The sequence below is a fragment of the Triplophysa rosa genome, unplaced genomic scaffold (assembly GCF_024868665.1).
Source record: "Triplophysa rosa unplaced genomic scaffold, Trosa_1v2 scaffold97_ERROPOS222486, whole genome shotgun sequence".
NCBI classification, from domain to species: domain Eukaryota; kingdom Metazoa; phylum Chordata; class Actinopteri; order Cypriniformes; family Nemacheilidae; genus Triplophysa; species Triplophysa rosa.
In genome coordinates, this window is record NW_026634961.1 from 27,997 (window position 1) to 48,054 (window position 20,058).

The window sequence follows — 20,058 nt, forward strand, 5'->3', positions numbered from 1 at the left end:
TGCGGGGCATGTTTGGAGTTTGTGCGCTAGAGTTCCCTCTGGCTTTCATTTACATTTACATTTCGTCATTTAGCAGACACTTTACAGCAGACTTACAAATGAGGTAAACAATGGATGCAATTGAAAAAACATAAGGACAACAAAAAGCATAAGCGCAGTAAAACTGGTCTCATAGCCTACCACAGTTTACAAAGCTACGTTTTTTTTCAGATGCAGTATTTAACCGTACTTTATTGACAAGCTGCGCATAAAACATTGCAGCCAAATTGTGTGTGGTTTATTTGCGATTTATCATGCAGCCCTATCTGACATTTGGATCCTTAAGAAGCTTGTGCAAAGGTGCTTGTTTTCCACAGTCAGAAACATCAGAACGTTTGTCTGACATTGGGGGAGGTGGGTGGTTGCACTCAGATCTCACCTTTTTTAGTATGTCTACATTGTGTTAGTGGTGAATTGAATATTGAAGTTTATGCCTACAAACTTTTTCATGCTTTTTTCAAACATAATTTAGCATATTTTAAAGGTAAATGCTGCAATCTGATGCATTTTAAGAGCAAAATTAAGTGACTCAATCTATAAGAAAACAATAGCTATAGTAGTAATTTAATCATTGGCACCATAGATATAAATGGGGATAACACATGGTAAAATGAGAGTTCACAAACAAAAAAGGTCAAAAACATGTAGAGCATGAGCCATCAAAAAATGAAGCAAAAAAGTGTTAAACAGTATATATTACCATATATTAAAACGCAGGCCGGCATCAGGCCTTTTTCTCATTGTCATTGTCCCACTCCCCCGCATGGCAGTAGGCCTATCACTTTACTATCCGGACCAGAGCATTCATACATTATTATGATGCGGCGACTGTTAACCCGTAAGAAAAGAGTACACTCTCTCAGCACAACAGAGTAATGTTAAGTTTGTGATTTATTATGTTTTCAACTTTATGCGCGCGTTGCGCAGAACTAACACGTGAGCAATTAATGACGGACACTTTCTCCTGCGGTACACGCCTATCGGTCTGAGCAGCGCTGCTTGATGTCCGACAAACTAAATATATTGACAAGTTTTGGACACGGTGACACACAGGGCAGCATGTAATCGGTTGTTGGCGTGCCCCCGCACTGTTAAAAAAAAATCTGTAAAAAAACGGTAAAAAGTCTGGCAGCAGAGTTTCCAGACATTTTCCGTAAAATTGCGGAAAAGAACTGTTTCACAAAATTACATTAAATGAACTGTAAAAATACAGAGCCAATTTTATGGTAAAAATTGGTTAAATTACAGTATAGCACTGTTGATAATTGCTCATTAAACTGTGTAAAAACAGATAAATTATATCAAAATACATTAAAAAGCAACTTCTTTTCAGGGTAATCTCTGTAAATTTAGGAATTTTTAAGTAATTTTATTAAGCTTCTCTGTCAATCTACAAAGGAATTTACTTTTAAAAAACATTTTAAATGTATATTAACTAAGAAACTACTAATAAAAACCAAATGTCTGTACATTTACCAGTTATAATAAAGATATATATTATTAAAATACACCAAAAGTAGCTACATTTAAAACCTACAATACTGTTAATTAAAAGTAATTAGCAGTTATTTGAATCTATGAGGTCACAGGCCTACAATAATTTCCTGTTAAATTCTTTACATGTAAAATAAATATGCAATATTAAAAAACAGTACTTTATTTTGTACCTTCAATGAAACAGAAAAAGACATTCTGGGGAAATGCAAAAATATTTATTTTTAAAATGTTCATCTGACAGTGGTAATACAAGCGGAGTATATCAGATTCAGAACATAGCTCTGTACATGCAAGGTATTCGTTACACATCTAGACATTATTTGAGCAACTTGAGTCATATAGATTACTTATGCTACCTATAGGTGACTTAGATTGTCAGAGTTTTGGTCCCGCTCACTGTCATTATATGCCTTCTAAAAATCCTGAAGTTATCTGCTGAAGAAAGAAAAACATACATCTTAGATGGCATCAGGTAAACCTATTTTTCAGATATCAACGGTCGCAGCAAAATACTTAGACTGACTGCAAATCTCTATGTACTTTATACACTATATTCAGTTTACTTTCTTATAGCAAAACCTCCCAAGAGTTACTTTTGCAGTAACACATCTTGCACAGTCACAGTGGACCCACAAGGACAACACAAATTATGAATAATGAATATTATAGGAAAATGATACCGTGTAGATCAAATTTAATTTATTGCCACTGTCAAAGCAATCCTATGGAATCAAATTACTTGTCTGTCTTTGGCAATGTAGATTTTAGATTATAAACAGTCCAATCGTTTCCATACCTGGGTTGTTATGGTCATCTGCTGTAGATTATCACAAGCAGTAGTTCACAGAACCTGAAAATAAAATATTTAAAATAAGTTGTATTACGTTCACACGTACAAGGTAGATTTTAGATTATAAACAGTCCAATATTTTCCATACCTGGATTGTCATGGTCACCTGCGGTAGATTAGCAAAAGCAGTAGTTCACAGTACCTGAAAATAAAATATTTAAAATAAATTATTACGTTCACACGTACAATGTAGATTTTTAGATTTTAGTGCCATTCTTACTAAGCAGCAGTTTTGTCTTGTTTTTATTAAAAATATCTAAAACTTCTTAAATCGATATACAATTACTTGACAAGAAAAGTGACCTAAGGTATTTAGGCTCGGTTTCACAGACAAGGTTTAAGACTAGTCCCAGACTAAAATGAATTTTGAGCGGTTTTAACTGAATTTTTTAAAATATATCAGTGCCATTGTTTTGTTTTAAGATGAACATCAGTAATGTTTTTTCTGTTGCATTTTAATAAAAGCAACTTAAATAGCCTAATTTAACTAAGGCATAATCCTGGCTAAGGCTAAACCTTGTCTTTGAAACCGGGCCTTAGTCTTATTTTATGTAAAATTATATAAGAATTAAGTACGTTTATGGTAAAAACAGGCAAAAAAAATCTGCCAATGGGGTGAGATTTGTTGTCACTTAGCAAGAATGTCATTTTTTGCAGTGTAACTTTACCTACAGGTGTAATAATCATCTATCTGGATCGGAAACACATTTCTATAACCAAAAACGTTCATAAAAACGTCTCTGAAAAAAAAACTTTTATCTTGAGAACACAAATTACTGTATTATATGTACTAACGTTAACGTTACTCCTTAGCTAACCATAGCTAACATTACAGTAACGTTAGGCCTCCAGGTTTATCAGAAGAGTGCTAACAATTAGCTTTAAGACAAAAAGTGCAGCACAGGACATGAAATAATAAAATAATCGTTTAAATGTGTTATAAAATGCTTACCTCATCCGGTGGTCGGTTGCTCTGACTGACATGGTGACGACGAGTATAGTGAAGCAGGCGCTAAAGGCGCGTTGTTTTCCTCACAGTTTCAAAAGTATTGGCGCTTTAAATGTAGCCTACATGTCATATATTTCCATCGGAGCAGAAGAAATGTCTTCACTGTCACTCACACGCTACTGCTCACTGCTGTTCTCAGAGATGTTTCCCGCGGTGCCTGCCTGGCTACCATAGTAATCCACTGGAGTTTGAAAACTCCCGCTCTGGCTCTGCTGCTCGCACTAGTACGCAAGTGCGCCAAATTTAAATTTGCAGCCTCTGATTGGATGATGGAAGTCTTACACAACTAAAATATATATGCCCAAAAGGAGTTATAAATTTGATTGCAGATTAATTACAATATTGTTGTTTAAATTACAAATACTGTCGTACTGTAATATATTACAGAAATTGTTACAAATTGTTAAAATACTGTATGTTGTATTAGCTATAGTGAATCGATAACCGTTGCACACGTAAATACTTTATTTTAATATTTAATATGTTAGGCAAAGTTTCAAAAACGTAATAGGATCTAGCAGTTTTACTACAGTTTACTATATTTAAGTTGTCAAAATGCAAAGTTGTATGTTGTTTAGGTGAGAACAAAAATAAATGTCAAAATAAATTACATTTGTGTCTGTAGAATTACCAGTTGACCTCTAAAATACCCTAAATACATAATGACCTTCAACTGCATTTAATTACAAAGCAGTTGCAATTTTACATATTTTTTTGCAGAGAAAATCCGTAAATTTTTACTTCATTGCATTTTGGGAATTGTAAAAATACTATAAATTGCTTTTAAAAAAACATAATATTTCTGTAATTTAAAATTACAGGAAATTAACCATAATTTAATAAGTAGTATTTTTTAGTACAGCAAAAATCTGTAAAATAACAGGCATCAACTTTTTAATGGAAAAAAGGAAAAATTCTGTAAAATAATACAGACCATTACCTGTAAAATTACATATTTTTTTTAACTGCGTATAATTTATTTTTCTTACGGCGACAGCTGAAGCTAAAGAAGGAATTTAAGCAGACTCATGCCCATCATGCATTCAAATCATTAAAATTGGCGGTTGGCAATCAAGCTACGTTCTGTGCCTGAGCAAAAAACAAATATACTCAAAACATTTTTTTAACCTAATAAAGAAAAGAAAAGAAATATAACTTTTTAACTGTTTATTTATTCTAAACTATTTTAACAGTTTAAACAGTGTCATTCACATCATTCATTCAAATTCGTGCTCCAGCACATGTGGCTATAAAACTATGCGTTCTGCACGTGAGCCACAAACAAAAAATACTCCAAACATTTTTCTAAATTAACTTAATATCGAAATGAAACGAAACATGAATAATTTGCCATTAAAAACAAAACGGAACTATTTTGGCAATTTGGAAAAGGTTAAACAAAGTGCTTTTGGTGCTAAATAAGGACGGATATTAGAGATATAGCGGCAAAAGGTAATCATTATAAATGTCATTGGTGCGCGTGCTGCGTACAGCTCCGTTGTGTAGACGCATTTTAAACGACAGAAATGGTGTATGTCAAATGTCCCTATATGCAGAATGCTATTTTAGCTGGAAATAATATGATGCTGAAGCTGATGAAGCTGAACATAATGATGTTAACAGCATGAGGTAATGCTATCTGTTTGCTCTGTCGTACACTGATAAAATCATGTTTGTACTGGTGGTTAACTGCAGTGAATACTGAAACATTAGATTTTACTGCCCTCAAACGATGTTGTATTCAGTATGGTTTGGCAACGTCTTAAATCCTGACCAGTTCACGTGTCTGCGTTTCAACCGCGAAAGCTGAAACGGTAGCGAGCGAGTGTGCGTTCATATGTACAGTATGTGTCTGTGCACATTGCGCTGAAGCAACAGAGAGGGGGACGCATTTTTAGCTGTGAACAATGGCGCAACAACGAAACAGCGGTGCAGAATTCAACGTTACAAATAGTTGTTGTTGTAAGAAAAACAATTCGGCTCGTTTTAAGACTGTGGCAGAACAAAATAGTCTATGGCGGGCCGCCATAGTCTCGTCAATGAATGGGAAACACTGAAACTGTTCTTGTATTCTGCATCAACAAAATTCTAGGTGTTTAAAGAAGGACTTGGGCAGTAGTATTGGAATAGTACAAAATAAGTATTAGTAAAATTAGTTAAAAGGGTCCTTGTGTAAGATTTGAACTGCATGATTTTTCTAGTAGTTGGTGCTGCTTTGATGTTCATGACTATGTATGTTGCAAACTAAGAGTACTTCTCATGTAACAAGGTTCCAGCAGACATATAAAACCTGGAGACATCAGAGGGAAGTCTTTTAATAGTAATATGCAATGTTTTTTTCTCTCCATGCTAAGATGGAAAATACAAAATTAAAAAGACAGTTTGAGTACAGTAAAATTATGCCTAAAAGATTTCTCCAATAATCACAAGACTTGTAAGTTTATGAATATGAAAAAGAGAGCCTGTTTTATGCTAGAAATAACTGCATGGTGTACTAATTTTTTCTATCACTCTCTTTATTTTAGTGGTTTTTCCTCAAGATTTGCTGGAAAAGGGTTTAGATGCCCGTAATTTCGCTATGCTTGGACTGGGGGACATTGTAATTCCAGGTAATTTTGCAAAGATGACTTAAAGACTGGGTGAAGGCAATTCCGAGAATTGTTTCTGAACACATTATAAATGTTAGAAACGTATTGCTGAAAAACTTAACATAGACTTGAAATTTGTAGTACTGAATTGTGAAGTTAGACTGTTAAACAGGTTTTCCACATTTTTGTGTTCAGGATTTTTTTCGGCATGCATGGCCCCTCCCCTGACACTAGTTCAATCACGAGTTACTGTCGTTACTATAGCCTACAGTTTGCTAGCTAGCTATGCCTTTGTCACATAAATATTACCTGGTTGCAATAATTGACAAAACAGCTTGGTCTCCATATTTAAATTTCCTGAAAACGATGATAAAGAAAAAGTCACCTTGATGGAGAGCTCAGGATCACCACCAACACCCACCTCTACAGTGAACACTGCATAGTTTTACAAACTTTCATCGGAGACAACTGAGATTCAATGGTATTCCGCTGTTACTAGTGAATGGAGCCGAACCGACTACCTCCCGCACCGGCCTTCATTCTCCGTCCCACCGACATCTGGTGCCATCATCTGCAATACGTGCCCACCAATAAGGCCCACCAGTTTTTTTATTATTTAAATTTGGCTGGTTGGTTAAGTCAGAACACACACATTTATAATTGCTTTACCCGGACTAAGTTTCTAAAACACCCAGTGGAGTTTGCTATAAACCGACATTAAGTCTGCAGTCATTCAGCTAAATGTAAAATGTTCTGTTCATATAAATGCATCTTATTAAATAATTTTTTCTTGTGTTCTTTCAGGAATTTTCATTGCTTTGCTCTTACGCTTTGATGTCAGGTAAAGTCTCAGTTGTCATTCATTTCTTTAGCTTGAGATGGAATGGGTTGTTTTGGGTGCTACTCTTTTCATTTTCTTCTCTTTTTCTCTTAGTTTGAAGAAGAATACAAGAACCTACTTTTACACCAGCTTTTTGGCATACATATTCGGTCTGGGCCTCACTATATTTGTCATGCACACCTTTAAGCACGCTCAGGTGAGAACAAACTTTCAGTGGCCCTAGAGTGCAATGTGAAATAAATTTACAAATCAGAAAATTATGACCGGGGAACGGCAGCACAGTAGGCCTTTTGACTGGACAGATGGCTCAATTAAAATGTATCTGAATTATGTTACAACGTGTGCTTCAGTTTATATATAACGTGATAATTTAACTTGATTGCATGCCAAAATTAAAAACAGATTTATTGGTATTTTATCGGTAAAAAATGATGTTAAACAAAATATTTCGTTTGTTTTTAGAAAACTTAAGGCAGCACAGCAAAGATGACACAAAAAAACGAATCTTACATGGCGTAAAATCACGAACTGTTTAAAACTGCTCTGAAGTGGCATAAAATCATTTACACAAGAATTAAACTTGTGAACATATACTGTATATGATGAAAATAACATTTACATTTACATTTAGTCGTTTAACAGATGCTTTTATCCAAAGCGACTTACAAAGAGTTTAAGGAGCAATAGCGATATGTCATACAGGAGCAATAATGCAATAGGTGCCAATACAAAGTTACTGGTTTCAATAAAAGCTAGACCACTACCTGTTGAGAGTTTTTTTTTTCTCTTTTTTTAATTTGTCTGTTAAGTATTCACAAAAGTGATGGGTTTTAAGTAGTTTTTTGAATGTTGTGAGAGATGTGGTTGACCGGACCGAGTTGGGAAGAATGTTCCACCAGGAAGGAGTTGTGAATGAGATTGAGCGGGAAAGCGTTTTACTGCCCTTATGGGAAGGCAGTACAAGACGCCGCTGGTTTGCTGAACGCAGGGATCTTAATGGGGTGTAGGAATGTAGGAGGGTAGGAGGGTGTGAAATAGGGCTGCAGCTATCGATTCTTTTACTAATCGAGTATTCTACTGATTTTCCATCAATTAATCGGGTATTCGGATAATAAGTACTTTTTCTTTATTAAAAAGCAATACTAAATATACAAGAGAAAATAAGACAGGTCTCTTAAAATGAGTAAAACAACTAATTTGTTTCCTTTTTAGAACAATTAGTTTTTATTGCTGAAATAGTATACATTAATATCTGTGAAAACTAAACCCATTTAGTACATTCCATTGCCATATTAAATTCAAAATGCAATATAATACAAATATATAAATAAGAAACATGAATAAAAATGGAAATAATAATTTCAAACAATAGCCTATGACTTTTATTTTGGCAGGTTGTCAGAAGACGCTTATTTTTTAGTATGTCTGTTTCTTTACTCAAACAATAACATGTTTGTGAAATAAACTCTCAGCGCAACTCTGGAGGTGAAGTTCATGTCCTCATTCAGCGCAGACGCAGACAAATTCATGAGCATCACGCATGTAGCACGTTAAACTGTGCAGTTCATTCACTCAGACACGCAGAACAGACAGATGACATGTGTAAATAACAGGATTCGGCGTCCACTAGTCCGCATCTAGTTTGATGGACTCAATGCAGCCGGAAAACAAGTTTCACTCGCAAAATAGACTAAAACTAAGTAAAATATCAGTTCACCATTTCAATAAGCTATTAGGGCTGTGACGGTGGCAGTTTTTTACGACCGCGGTGGTAATAGACAAATCGACCGTGCGGTGGTTGAGAAATATATATTATTTATATAAATAATATTTATATGATTATATTTGCGTGTAGCAACCACATGACGAGTGGAAGAGAAATATAGACCTTATTTAAATACTTGAAATTGTTAAATAATTGAAATATGATATCTGAAATAAATGAGGATGAAACATCCGTCAATGTTTAACGCGCAAATCCATAAGTGAAACGGCACACTACAGCATATAAAACATTTAAATAAACATCAGTAAATAATGAAAACTTAAATGATATAGGAAAGCTAAATGCTAAATAAAAAAGCTCTTGTTGCAGTAACTTCAGTCAGTGGCGTATTAACCCTTACAGTCCTTAACAATTCCATTTGAAACAAACTGTTTAAACCTACATTGGCTTTCCTATTCAGATTGCCATAAAAACTTTACTTTTTCCGACTCGTTGATGTGAAACTTACTTGTTGACATTGTCCAGATTAAAATGTGTACAGCTGCACTAAATGCGCGTTCAGAAGATGTGCACAGGAGCGCAAATGAATAGATGTCTCTCCGCAACCGCGGCAAAACCTGCGCGCGCTCCGACACTAAGCAAGCGGGTCATAGCCAGTTTTGATTTTACGTATCTGTTCATTTCACAACAAGATCCATTGCATAACCCGCAGAATAACCTAGGTTTTGTCGTGCAGGCCTGCGCTCGAACGCACCAACGGAAACGTATGCCAATAATTTCTGTTAATTTAAAATCTTTTAAATAAAACCATCCACAACTGAAAGGATACAACTAGCAATCGTTATCGCAACTCTCATATTTATTACACCTATATTTGTCAGAGTGAAGTGCACTACCGCCAGTGGCAGTTCGCCACAGTCATGGCACTTTACCACCACGGTGGTGCGGTTGTTACGGCAACCGTCACAGCCCTATAAGCTATCAGTTATTTATCAGCATGAGAAATACATGTGAGCGTGTGAACAGACTAAAATGCATGTGTCTCACGGTGAATGCATGAGACTTGAGAGCCCTGTAACATGAATAGAGTTTAGCGGGCTGTGCGTCAGTAATAACGGTCCGTGAGGAAACGCAGTGCTCCGTGTGTACTGTAGTTAAATGGATTAAACGAGGCTTCGAGGCAACAAAAATTGCCTCGATGATTTTTTGTATTCGAATAACTCGAGTTACTCGAGGAATCGTTTCAGCCCTAGTGTGAAAGTATATCGATGCAGATCCAGTGATAGTCCTGTAGGCAAGCATTAGTGACTTGAATCTGATACGGGCTTCAACCGGTAGCCAGTGGAGAGAGATGAAAAGGGGCATCACATGAGCCCTTTTGGGCTGTTGGAAGACGAGGCGTGCTGCTGCGTTTTGGACCAGCTGGAGCGGTTTGATAGCCTTTGCAGGAAGACCAGCAAGGAGAGCATTGCAGTAGTCCAACCTTGAGATTACCAGGGCCTGGACAAGGAGTTGTGCCGCATGCTCAGTTAGATAGGGTCTAACCTTTCTAATGTTGAATAAGGCATATCGGCATGACCGCGTTGTCTTTGCAATGTGATCATTGAAGGACAGCTGTTCATCAAATATGACTCTGAGGTTCCTGGCTGTTTTGGAAGGAGTGATTGTGGTATTGCCAAGTTGGATGGTGAGATCGTGTTGCACCGTGGGGTGTGCCGGAAACACGAGTAGTTCTGTATTGGCCGGGTTCAGCTGGAGGTGATGCTCTTTCATCCAAGCCGAGATGTCCTCTAGGCAGGCTGTAGAAGAAACCATGTGCCCGTATGATGGGTCCCAAGGATGTCATGTAGATCGAAAAAAGCAGTGGTCCAAGCACCGATCCCTGAGGGACCCCAGTGATCATGTGGTGAGCAGTGGACAGCGAGCCCCTCCATGACACCTTGAAGGATCTGCCGGAGAGGTAGGATTTGAACCAGCGGAGAGGAGAGCCTGTGATTCCTAGAGATGACAGGGTTGCTAGCAGTATCTGGTGATTGACAGTGTCAATAGGCAGATAGGTCTAGCAGAATCAGGATCGAGGATTTAGATTCCGCCTTGGCTAGCCGCAGTGCTTCTGTGACCGATAGCAGTGCAGTCTCAGTGGAGTGGTTTGTTTTGAAGCCAGACTGCTTGTCATCCAGTAGTTTGTTCTGGGAGAGGTAGGACGACACCTGGTTGAAAGCTGCCCTTTCAAGTAATTTTGCAGTGAACGTGGAGGAGAGAGACAGGTCTGTACAAAAGTGCAGTTTTAACAAATGTAAAATGATTTTAATTAAACAAGGAATTAATAACATGAAGCCCAAAATAAATACTGACACGCATAATGACAAGGTAAAAGCATCTTCCAAATGCATAAATGTAAATACAATATTTTAAATTTCCACGCTGCAAACACTGAAGGAATTATTACATCAGGCACTTCACTGCAAAAAGAAAGTGACTTTAGAACAGATAATTGAACCGTGATGCTAGCGTTATAGCAGATGTCACCAGACTCTTGTTGTTTGTGTCTGTGTGTGAAATATTGTCCTGAATGAGAGTTTTGGAATATAACGATGCGTGAGTCCAGATATTTGGCTCTTAACCTATGTTCGATTTTTATGGTTTTCTTTGATTTCCACAGGCCAACCTGCTTTGCATTTAACACAACAGTAATTAGTCTAAAAGAGATCACTAAACTACGTCTTTACATAAAGTTTATGATTCTGTTTGGTTAAGCCAAAGATAATTTGGTTAATGTCTACACATGGACGTCCAGTACAGAGCATTTAAAAACAGCATGCAGGCTGTCAGAGCCAGGTGGTCGAGTGGTTCGTGCTCCGACATGTGGTCCTTTCCCGACCCTACCCCCTCTCTCTCTCATCCACTTTGCTTCCTGTCCTCTCTGAAAAGAGTCTCTCTCTGTCAAATAAAGGCAAAAAACGCCAAAAATAAATCTTAAAAAAAAACAGCATGCAGGCTGACCAAAGTGCTGCACAGAGGAAAATAGAACAGACTAAGAAACATAAATAAAAGAAGAAAAAAAGTCAACAAATCTAATACAATACAATAAAAAATAATAATAATAATAATAAAGAAGCAAATCAAGCGGTCTAGCTTTTATTCGGTCCACAAGCCTCAAACGGTATCCAGGGTTTTTCCTGCATAGAGAAATTGGAGGCGGCCGCCTCCGTCAAATGTTGTGCCGCCTCAGGCTCTCGCCAAAATTATGTTGTGAGTTTTCACAAGAAATGCTGCGTGCATTTATCAGACTGTCATTTGTAACTGCAGTTGCGACATTACGCCACATTGGAGGCGCTGTTTCGTTATCAGCACTAAAAAGAGTTGCAGTACAAGAGCCAGCCTGTGTTTCCAGCCAGCTCTCTCGTGCACTGAAAACTCAAAGCTCGCACATTATAATCTCTCTCTGGCGCTAGGAAAAGTCCGAGCCGCACGCATCACAAGCTCTCTCGTGCACTGAAAACTCGAAGCCCGCACATTATAAACTCTCTCTGGTGTGAGGAAAAGCCAAAGCCGCGTGCATTGCAAGCTTTCGTGCATGAAGAAATGCGTTTGTAATATTGATTTGCAACATATATTGGCAAACAGCCAACTATCGTCTAGGGAATCAGCTATCGCTGATAGGTCTGAGGATCGTCGATACACGATAGTATCGTCTATCGGAACAACCCTAACGCAGACTTCGAAATGAGACACAGCTACAGTTGACGAGGGTCTGTGACACGTTAAATATACAAACATTTTTTACACAGATTTATTTTAACATGCAAACAGCAGCATAATGAATACATCAACAACAGCACCTGCATTCACATATTATCACATTTTCACGAACCTGCGGCGTTTTGGACAATGGAGAAAAACTAAAACAATATATAAATCCAAAGCATAAAATAAACAGGCAAGAAAAAAAATGAATTAATTAACAAAATATGACAAAACGAAAACACGGAAGAACCGGCCAAGTTTATATCCGTCAGAAAGTTTTTTCATCATATAAAATTCCTACTGGGCTCAGCGGTGTGTTGTTTTTTTCTTAGAATGTACCAAATTGTTGATTTGGCTGCTCTTAAATGCTTCATTTAGGACAAAATTATTTAAGGAAAAGCCCATACCTGTGAATAAAACAGCTTTTTATTCAACTGTCCAATTACTTTTGGTCCCTTGAAAAAGGGGGAGCTTCATATTAAAGAGCTGTAATTCCTAAATCCTTCAGCTAATCTGGATGTGAATACACTCTAAATAAAGCTGAGAGTGTGCACTTTAAGACAATATCCATTATAAAACTGTAACTCGAAAACATATTGATACACAGCTAAAATAACAAAAAATGTGCCTCTGTCCAAATATTTATGGCCCTAACTGTAACTTAATAATTGTAATTTTTATCTAATTTTATTAGAACTTTTAATATGTCAAACTCCAAGTCACTTTGGTTAAGCCACTTAAAGGTACGGTAGGCCTACGTGTGTGTGTACAAGATCAGAATGGCACCACCCCCGCCTCATTTTGAGCCAGGAAAAACCCTGGTATCAAATGCCAGTGTAAAGAAAGTGTAAAGTTTTTAAAGAGGTTTTAAAAGCAGTTAATGATGGAGCCATTCTAATGTGGGCCTGCAAACTGTTCCACAATTTTGGCCTGACAAGGGCTTTTTAACCGTGATCTAGGGACCAGAAGAAGATTGTGATCACCAGATCTCAACCTATGGGATTGAGGGTGGGGGGTGAAGAAGTTCAGAAGCCAGTTTAGGCACAACATGGTTAGCATATCTATACATCCGGTCTTAATATGGTCACCAATAGCTAACCTCTGTGACTGAGAAACAACACCTCAAAGCTCAGAGATTAATCAGAAACATTTCACAAACAGTGGTATTTATTCTCATACTGGAGACATAGTCCCTGCCTAAACTGAGATCTAAAACAGAAGACAGATGTTAAAAGCTATTGTTAATCCCGTATAGAAATAATTTCCTCAATCACAATAATTATTGGACAGAAAGATATTGATTGGATCGCCATCATATTTAAATCATTATTATTGTTGGAAGACAATTAATGATTAACATTCATACATACTGTACATACATTCTGTGTGTAAATGTTAATTAATAAATAATTTTTTATTTAATGGTATACAAAATAACATTTAATTAAGTAAATTAAAGGGACACTCCACCAAAGATTAAAAGTTCTGTCATGAATTACTCACCCTCAAATTGTTCAAAACCTGTATAAATTTCTTGGTTCGGTTGAACACAAGGAAAGATATTTGGAAGAATGTTAGCAACTAACAGTTCAGGAGCACAATTGACTACCATAGTATGAAAAATATTGTATATATTTTTTTGTTCTGTCGAACACAAATATGTTTTGAAGAATTCAGGAAAGCAAACAGTTCTGAGGCACCTTTGACTACCATTTTCATTTTTTCTACCATGTAGTCAATGGTGCTCTCGTGCACAAGCGGCCGACGGATAACGGAAGTTAGACATTACAGTTTATAAAGTTGTAAATATGGATATTGCTCTTAAACCAGCGCATCGATACACTCCAGAAGGCCTTTATTAACCCCTTGGAGCAGTGTCGAGCAGTTTTTTGATCAATGGATGCACTTTTTAAAGCATCCAAATCTTCCATTCCAATCCTCCATTCGCTCCCATTATTAAGCATGGAAGAGCCAAGATAAATGGTATTATAACTTTGACTGTATTCTTCTGAAAGAAGGTCATATAACAAACAAGTGGCTGATTTGAGGCGCTGCTCTTTGGATTTTAAAATGGATTTGATTGGACAAGAACTATGACGAGAGGCTGAAGTGTAGCATGATGTCATGACATTTATAGATTTGTTTGAACGCACGTGCCAGACTCAGTTTTGAACGCTTAGATCTTCTAAATGGGAATTTTGTCAGTGCGTAGGAGCATATCAGTTTATTGATTTCCTTAAGGCTCACTTATATTTAATAAAAGGAAAAATACTTTCATTTTGATTTAACTGGGGCTTTAAGACCACTTAAAAAAACAACGAAATCTAAAAGGACACAGTAAAATTTCTTTTTTTTGTGCACAAATGTTCATAAAAATAGTCTTCTGGAAAGAAAAATGAGCTCTGCCTCCTTATAAATAATGACTTTGTATTCCTCATTTGTAATTCTGATAAACATATATAAAGTAAAAATATTTATTATTATTAATATAATACAAATTTTTTTGGGGTTGTTTATACTCTTCAGCTAACTGGAACCCACCCAGATCCCAGTCTGCTTTTTTCTTTGTCTAGTAGACCAAACTCAAGCCTGGATTCAGATAAATATATTTTACACACAATTATTTGCTGTATCCTAGAGTAGGCACACCATTTACCCCTAAAGTACAAACAAAGCCACTATGAAGACTGTAAACTTTCACAGATTTCTACATACTTCCGCATATACTGTACATGTAGAATATCTGGATGTTTCAAGGAAATTAGCTTTTCCATGTTACTCCCCAGGTATTCATCCACATCCGTCCAGCAAACTTAAGTTAAGCAGGAGTTTTCTATCTCCATGTTTTTCCGGATACAGCTCTTTTCATGCAGTGCGTTAGAACAAAAATCAAATCAAAATGTATTTAGCAAGATTTCACAGGTATTGGGGAGTTGCATTTTAAGGATGGCATTCAAGGATTCACAAATGTACGGTGAAATACTGAAATAAATCGTGCTGTGCCCTACGTCACCTCGCACTCTTTCAACATGATAATGACCCAAAACATACATTTAGGGTCACTGGTTTACACAACCCAAGAGAACACCAGGAGTTCTGAAAAGAACATCATTCTCTATCCAGGATCCAGAACCTGAAAGAGTATGAATGAAAGAATGGAGAAAGATAAATGTAGCTGTATGTCGTCAACTTGTTCATTTAATATCTAGAATTGTGATGTCAAGGAGACCATTAAAAGTATTAGATTTATTTAAATGTGTTCTAGGGTGTAATCATTTTTGCAACACCTCATTTTAATTTAACATTATTTTTCTTATCTAAAGAGGTTAGGTGACCACACGCTTTAAAAAAGAAATGTTTTTGTAGAACTGTCTTGCAAAAATGCAACAAACTGGTATCATATTCAGTGAGAAATTGATCCTAATCTTAATTTTCAGAGTGTGTGTATTCATTTATTCGGTGCACTCTATATAAATAGCATATGCAAGTTTTGAAACGTTTTAATCATTCAAAAAACAAGAAGTGATGGATGCAGAGAGAATATGAAAGGGTTTTGGCCCTGTTTTGTGGTTTGATTCTATGTTCTCTGATTCGGAGTTTCATTTTCACTTTAGAAGATAAAACAGAATAGGTGTTTGCCAAATACTGTACTAGGGCTGAACGATAGGGCTGAACGATTAATCGAATCGCAATCGCGATGTGAGACGTTGCGATTTGCTAATCGCAATAGGCTGCGATGTGGAAGCGATGTGAAAAATAGGAAACGCGTCTGTTCCAAGCCCGCTTTGAGTGGCATTCTTGCTAACCAACTGAGTGAGCGCACCTCCGTTATGCCTAATCAGCACTGCCCTAGCCAACTGCGTAAACGTCCGACATTAAAAAAACAAACAAACAGAAGGCAGGAGAGAGAGTGTGTGTGTTATTATGGCATCTGCAGAGTCAGAGCGATCATATTAGGCAAATAAATACTAAAGAACCGTCCAATTCAGAAGACCGCACACACAGCCTGTGTCATACTCGCTCGACTCTTCCCCGCGTTGCGCGTCTCCCGCATCTCGCGGATGAGCCGTTTAAACTTTACGCGCACACACAGCCTGTTTCGTAATGACATTTATAGTACTTGAGTCCGGCTTCACATGGGCATCTGGCAATATGGACGAGGCTTGACGCACGCGTGCACCCTGTGTCAACTCGCGCCTAGCTCCGCGTTTCAAACAAATGTAAATTCTATCTAACTGTTTTGCTAATTTCACTTGGATGAAATTAAACATTCAGCACATTTTCTACTTGTTTTAAAAAATCCCACATACTTAAAAAATAATAAATCAGCCTATGTAACCTATGAACATTTAATTTGAATAATTCACTAACACAATAGAAAATGTTATGGATTTAAGGGTTACAATGGGAGTTGTATTTGTTTTAATGGAAACTATAATAGTGTACACTGGTATTTGGATTAGAGCTGTAATCGGGCCTTAAAAGTTAGGCCCGACAGAATTCGGCCCGAGCCCGACAAGTACATTTTGATTGACAGCTTTTTAAAAGCCCGAACCCGTTTACAGCCCGACATTAGGCTATTCAAATCTGCGCACGCACACAGCTTTTGTCAAGAATGAGTCATTTATACATGTTTTAACATAATTTATTAATGACTAACGTAGGCTATAGGCCACTTGGAAGTTGGAACAAAGAAATAAAATAAGTCCTCTGTAACATCGTAACATCTCACATATCCCACTGGCTCATTATTCTCATTATGCACATGGTCAAAACTTTTCCTCACCTCAGACTTTGCTTTAGTTGCTGGTGCAACCAAAACGTAATCGCCAGAGGCAAGCCTCAAGTCTCAAGTTTCACCTCCTCAGCCAACCCGTTCTCACTCCCGACTCATTTCCGCTCGGTCAGCGCCCCACGGCATCACTTTTGAACGCGCAGGGTACCCCTTTTCGCATTTTTCTCGCGCTAATCGGAACGCATCACATGACCGCTCATTTACCGCGCTAGCCCGAGCCCGGCCCGAGCCTGGCCCGAGCCCGTGTAAAATGATAGAAATTAAGCCCGAACCCGACCCGGCAAAGATCTTCAGCTCTAATTTGGATTCTATTGGTGTGATGTAATCTGGAAGTTGGGAACCAATTGAACAACAGTAAGCCCTATTTGAATAATGCCCAAAACACACTACAAAAATGAATTTTGTAATGGTTTTAATGGAAACAATTAGAATTTCTGTAATGTTTTTTGTTGTTGTTTTCATTCAGCAGGGTAACTATACCCATACTGTGCTCCACACAACAATATTGAGCTGAAGCTTGAATTAGAAAAGTTTAAATCGCAAATCAAATCGCAATCACAATGTCTGTCAAAAATATCGCAATTAGATATTTTCCCCAAATCGCACAGCCCTATACTGTACTTAAAAGTGTGGTTGCAGTTATAGTGAGCTTTTGTTGAATTGTTTCTTTTCACAGCCTGCTTTGCTGTACCTGGTCCCTGTTTGTCTTGGATTTCCAATGCTGGTGGCTCTGATTAAAGGAGAACTGACGGAAATGTTCAGGTAACACTGTCCTTTCATTTATTATTTACATTTGAGGGGTGGTTAACCCACAGATTAAGAGTATGTTTGCACGATGAAAAACTAAAAAGCTTTTCCTTCGCGTTTTTGAAAAGTGTCACGTAAACACTGCATTTACATGGATACGGGAAAACAAATAAAAACGCTGTATTATGCATGCCAGGCCAGTGGATGGCGATGTTGCGCTGTAAAGAAACACTTCGTGCCTGCACATATATGCATATCCTGTTTTAGTGGGATACTTCAACCAAAAATGAAAATTCTGTCATCATTTGCTTACCTTTGAGTTGTTCCAAATCTGTATACATTTCTTTGTTCTGATGAACACAGAGAAAGATATTTGGAATGAGGCTTATAACCAAACAGATCTCAACATAGTAGGAAAAAAACAATGGTAGTCAAAAATGCCCCAGAACTGTTTGCTGTCCTACATTCTTCAAAATGTATTTTTGTGTTCAACAGAACAAAAAAAACGATAAAGTAATTTTTCCCACTTTGGTAGCCAATGGGTGTTGAGATCTGTTTGGTTATAAGCATTACACCAAATATCTTTCTCTGTGTTCATCAGAACAAACACATTTATACACATTTGGAACAACTCGAAGGTGAGTAAATGATGACAGAATCATTTTTGGGTATAGTATCACTTTAAGCTAAAAGCGCTTTTAATACACTTTGTCGGCGTGTTTAGTTGTGTATATGAATACTATGTCTTAGCTGGTTGTAGTGGTGCATTAAATCTACTTTTTGCTGGAGAAATGTTAATAAGTATGTCACGCAGGTTTTCAAAAACGTGCACTTTGAGACCCGTTTTCAAAAGTTTCCATTTTCAGTCCCCCAAAATGCTGTTGTCGTGTAAATGAACACCCAAAACGCATAAAGGTTTTCCATTTTTTGTTGAAAACTCGTGTATGCACATACTCTCATGTTGTTTTAAGCCCTTATGTCTTTCTTTCATGGAACCCAGAAAGAGGATGTTTAGCACATCATTCACATCATTCTTTGTATTAAAAATAACTTGTTTGAACTACTCCAAAATGTTTTCTCTACCTTTGGAATAAGTCATATGGGTTTGGAAAAACATGACTGGTGAAGTAATTTTTTTTTAAAAGGTTGTATTCCTGTAAATTTGATTTATTTTGTGTGTAGGCATGTTGCGATAGTCTGTGTCACCGGTGTGACACACGGTGTCCACCTGCCTACCGATTACATCACTTTTCCACTGCGGCACCGACCCCCCCACCGTCATTTTGAATTTGAATAGTAATGAATTACTTGGTTTAGTTAAAGACCACACTACAATTGCGTGTCTGAATGCGTCTGCTGTATTCAGTGTAAGCGGAACAAGTGTCACAACAAAGATCAGCATTAGGTGTCAGATTTTATTCATCATGTGAGGAGAGTGAAGTGAGCTGACTGACGAGACTATGGCGGAGGCTTTACTGTCAAAGATGATGTAGTAGAATATGTAAGCACTGTTATCAAGAGCCAGATAAGTTGTAATTTTTGTTTTGTTCTAATTTTAAAAAGCCAGAGCTTTGCCATTTAGCCTATTTATCATACACGTTTTTCGTTTCGTATTCCTTATTTATTTATTTTTTTGATAGTGTGTGCCGTGATTATTCGTTTTGTTAATATAAGCAAGTTTTTTATTTTCACAATATGCAGCAGCTCACGTTAGCGGATAAATTAACATTGGCAAATGAAAACATTTGTGCTGCTTTTGTAATGAGTTTCGGGGTGACTCGTATATTGTATAAGGGCGTACTCACATTAAGCCCGGCTGCTCTCAACTGTGCCCGAGTGCGATTTGGCTGCAATGACACGCCGGCACGTGTAAGTGCGCTGTTTATCAGTTTTTGAATCTCGGCTGAATCTCAGGGAGGAATTTAAACAGTCGTATAATTTACATCATTCTTTCAGTTCTGCGCTCCGGCGCGATTTGCGCTCACACTACATGTGTACGCCCGAGTCCAACCGCACCGTGCTCTAGCCCACCTCTTCCAAGCGAGCCAGGGACCGCTAAACGAACCATGCCCGGGTGCGATAAGAAGCGATCACACTAGTCAAATGAACCAGGCTTTGGGGGTCAAATGTGCTCGGGCACAGTTCAGATTGCCTAGTGAGAGTACACCCTAAGTGTAGAACCATATTTTCTGGTGGACTGTTTTACTACAAACCCCATA

General features: G+C 37.5%; 1 protein-coding gene across 3 annotated transcripts in view; it reads left to right on the forward strand.

Annotated features, from left to right (window-relative positions):
* The window catches only part of hm13 (histocompatibility (minor) 13), a 71,767-nt gene that overhangs the window by 21,660 nt on the left and 30,049 nt on the right, over positions 1-20,058 (forward strand). For all 3 annotated transcript variants that reach the window (XM_057328925.1, XM_057328924.1, XM_057328926.1), the window contains exons 8-11: positions 5,921-6,004; positions 6,788-6,824; positions 6,918-7,020; positions 17,769-17,854. In XM_057328925.1, the coding sequence (XP_057184908.1) occupies positions 5,921-6,004; positions 6,788-6,824; positions 6,918-7,020; positions 17,769-17,854 (310 nt within the window). The remainder of the gene's footprint in view (positions 1-5,920; positions 6,005-6,787; positions 6,825-6,917; positions 7,021-17,768; positions 17,855-20,058) is intronic.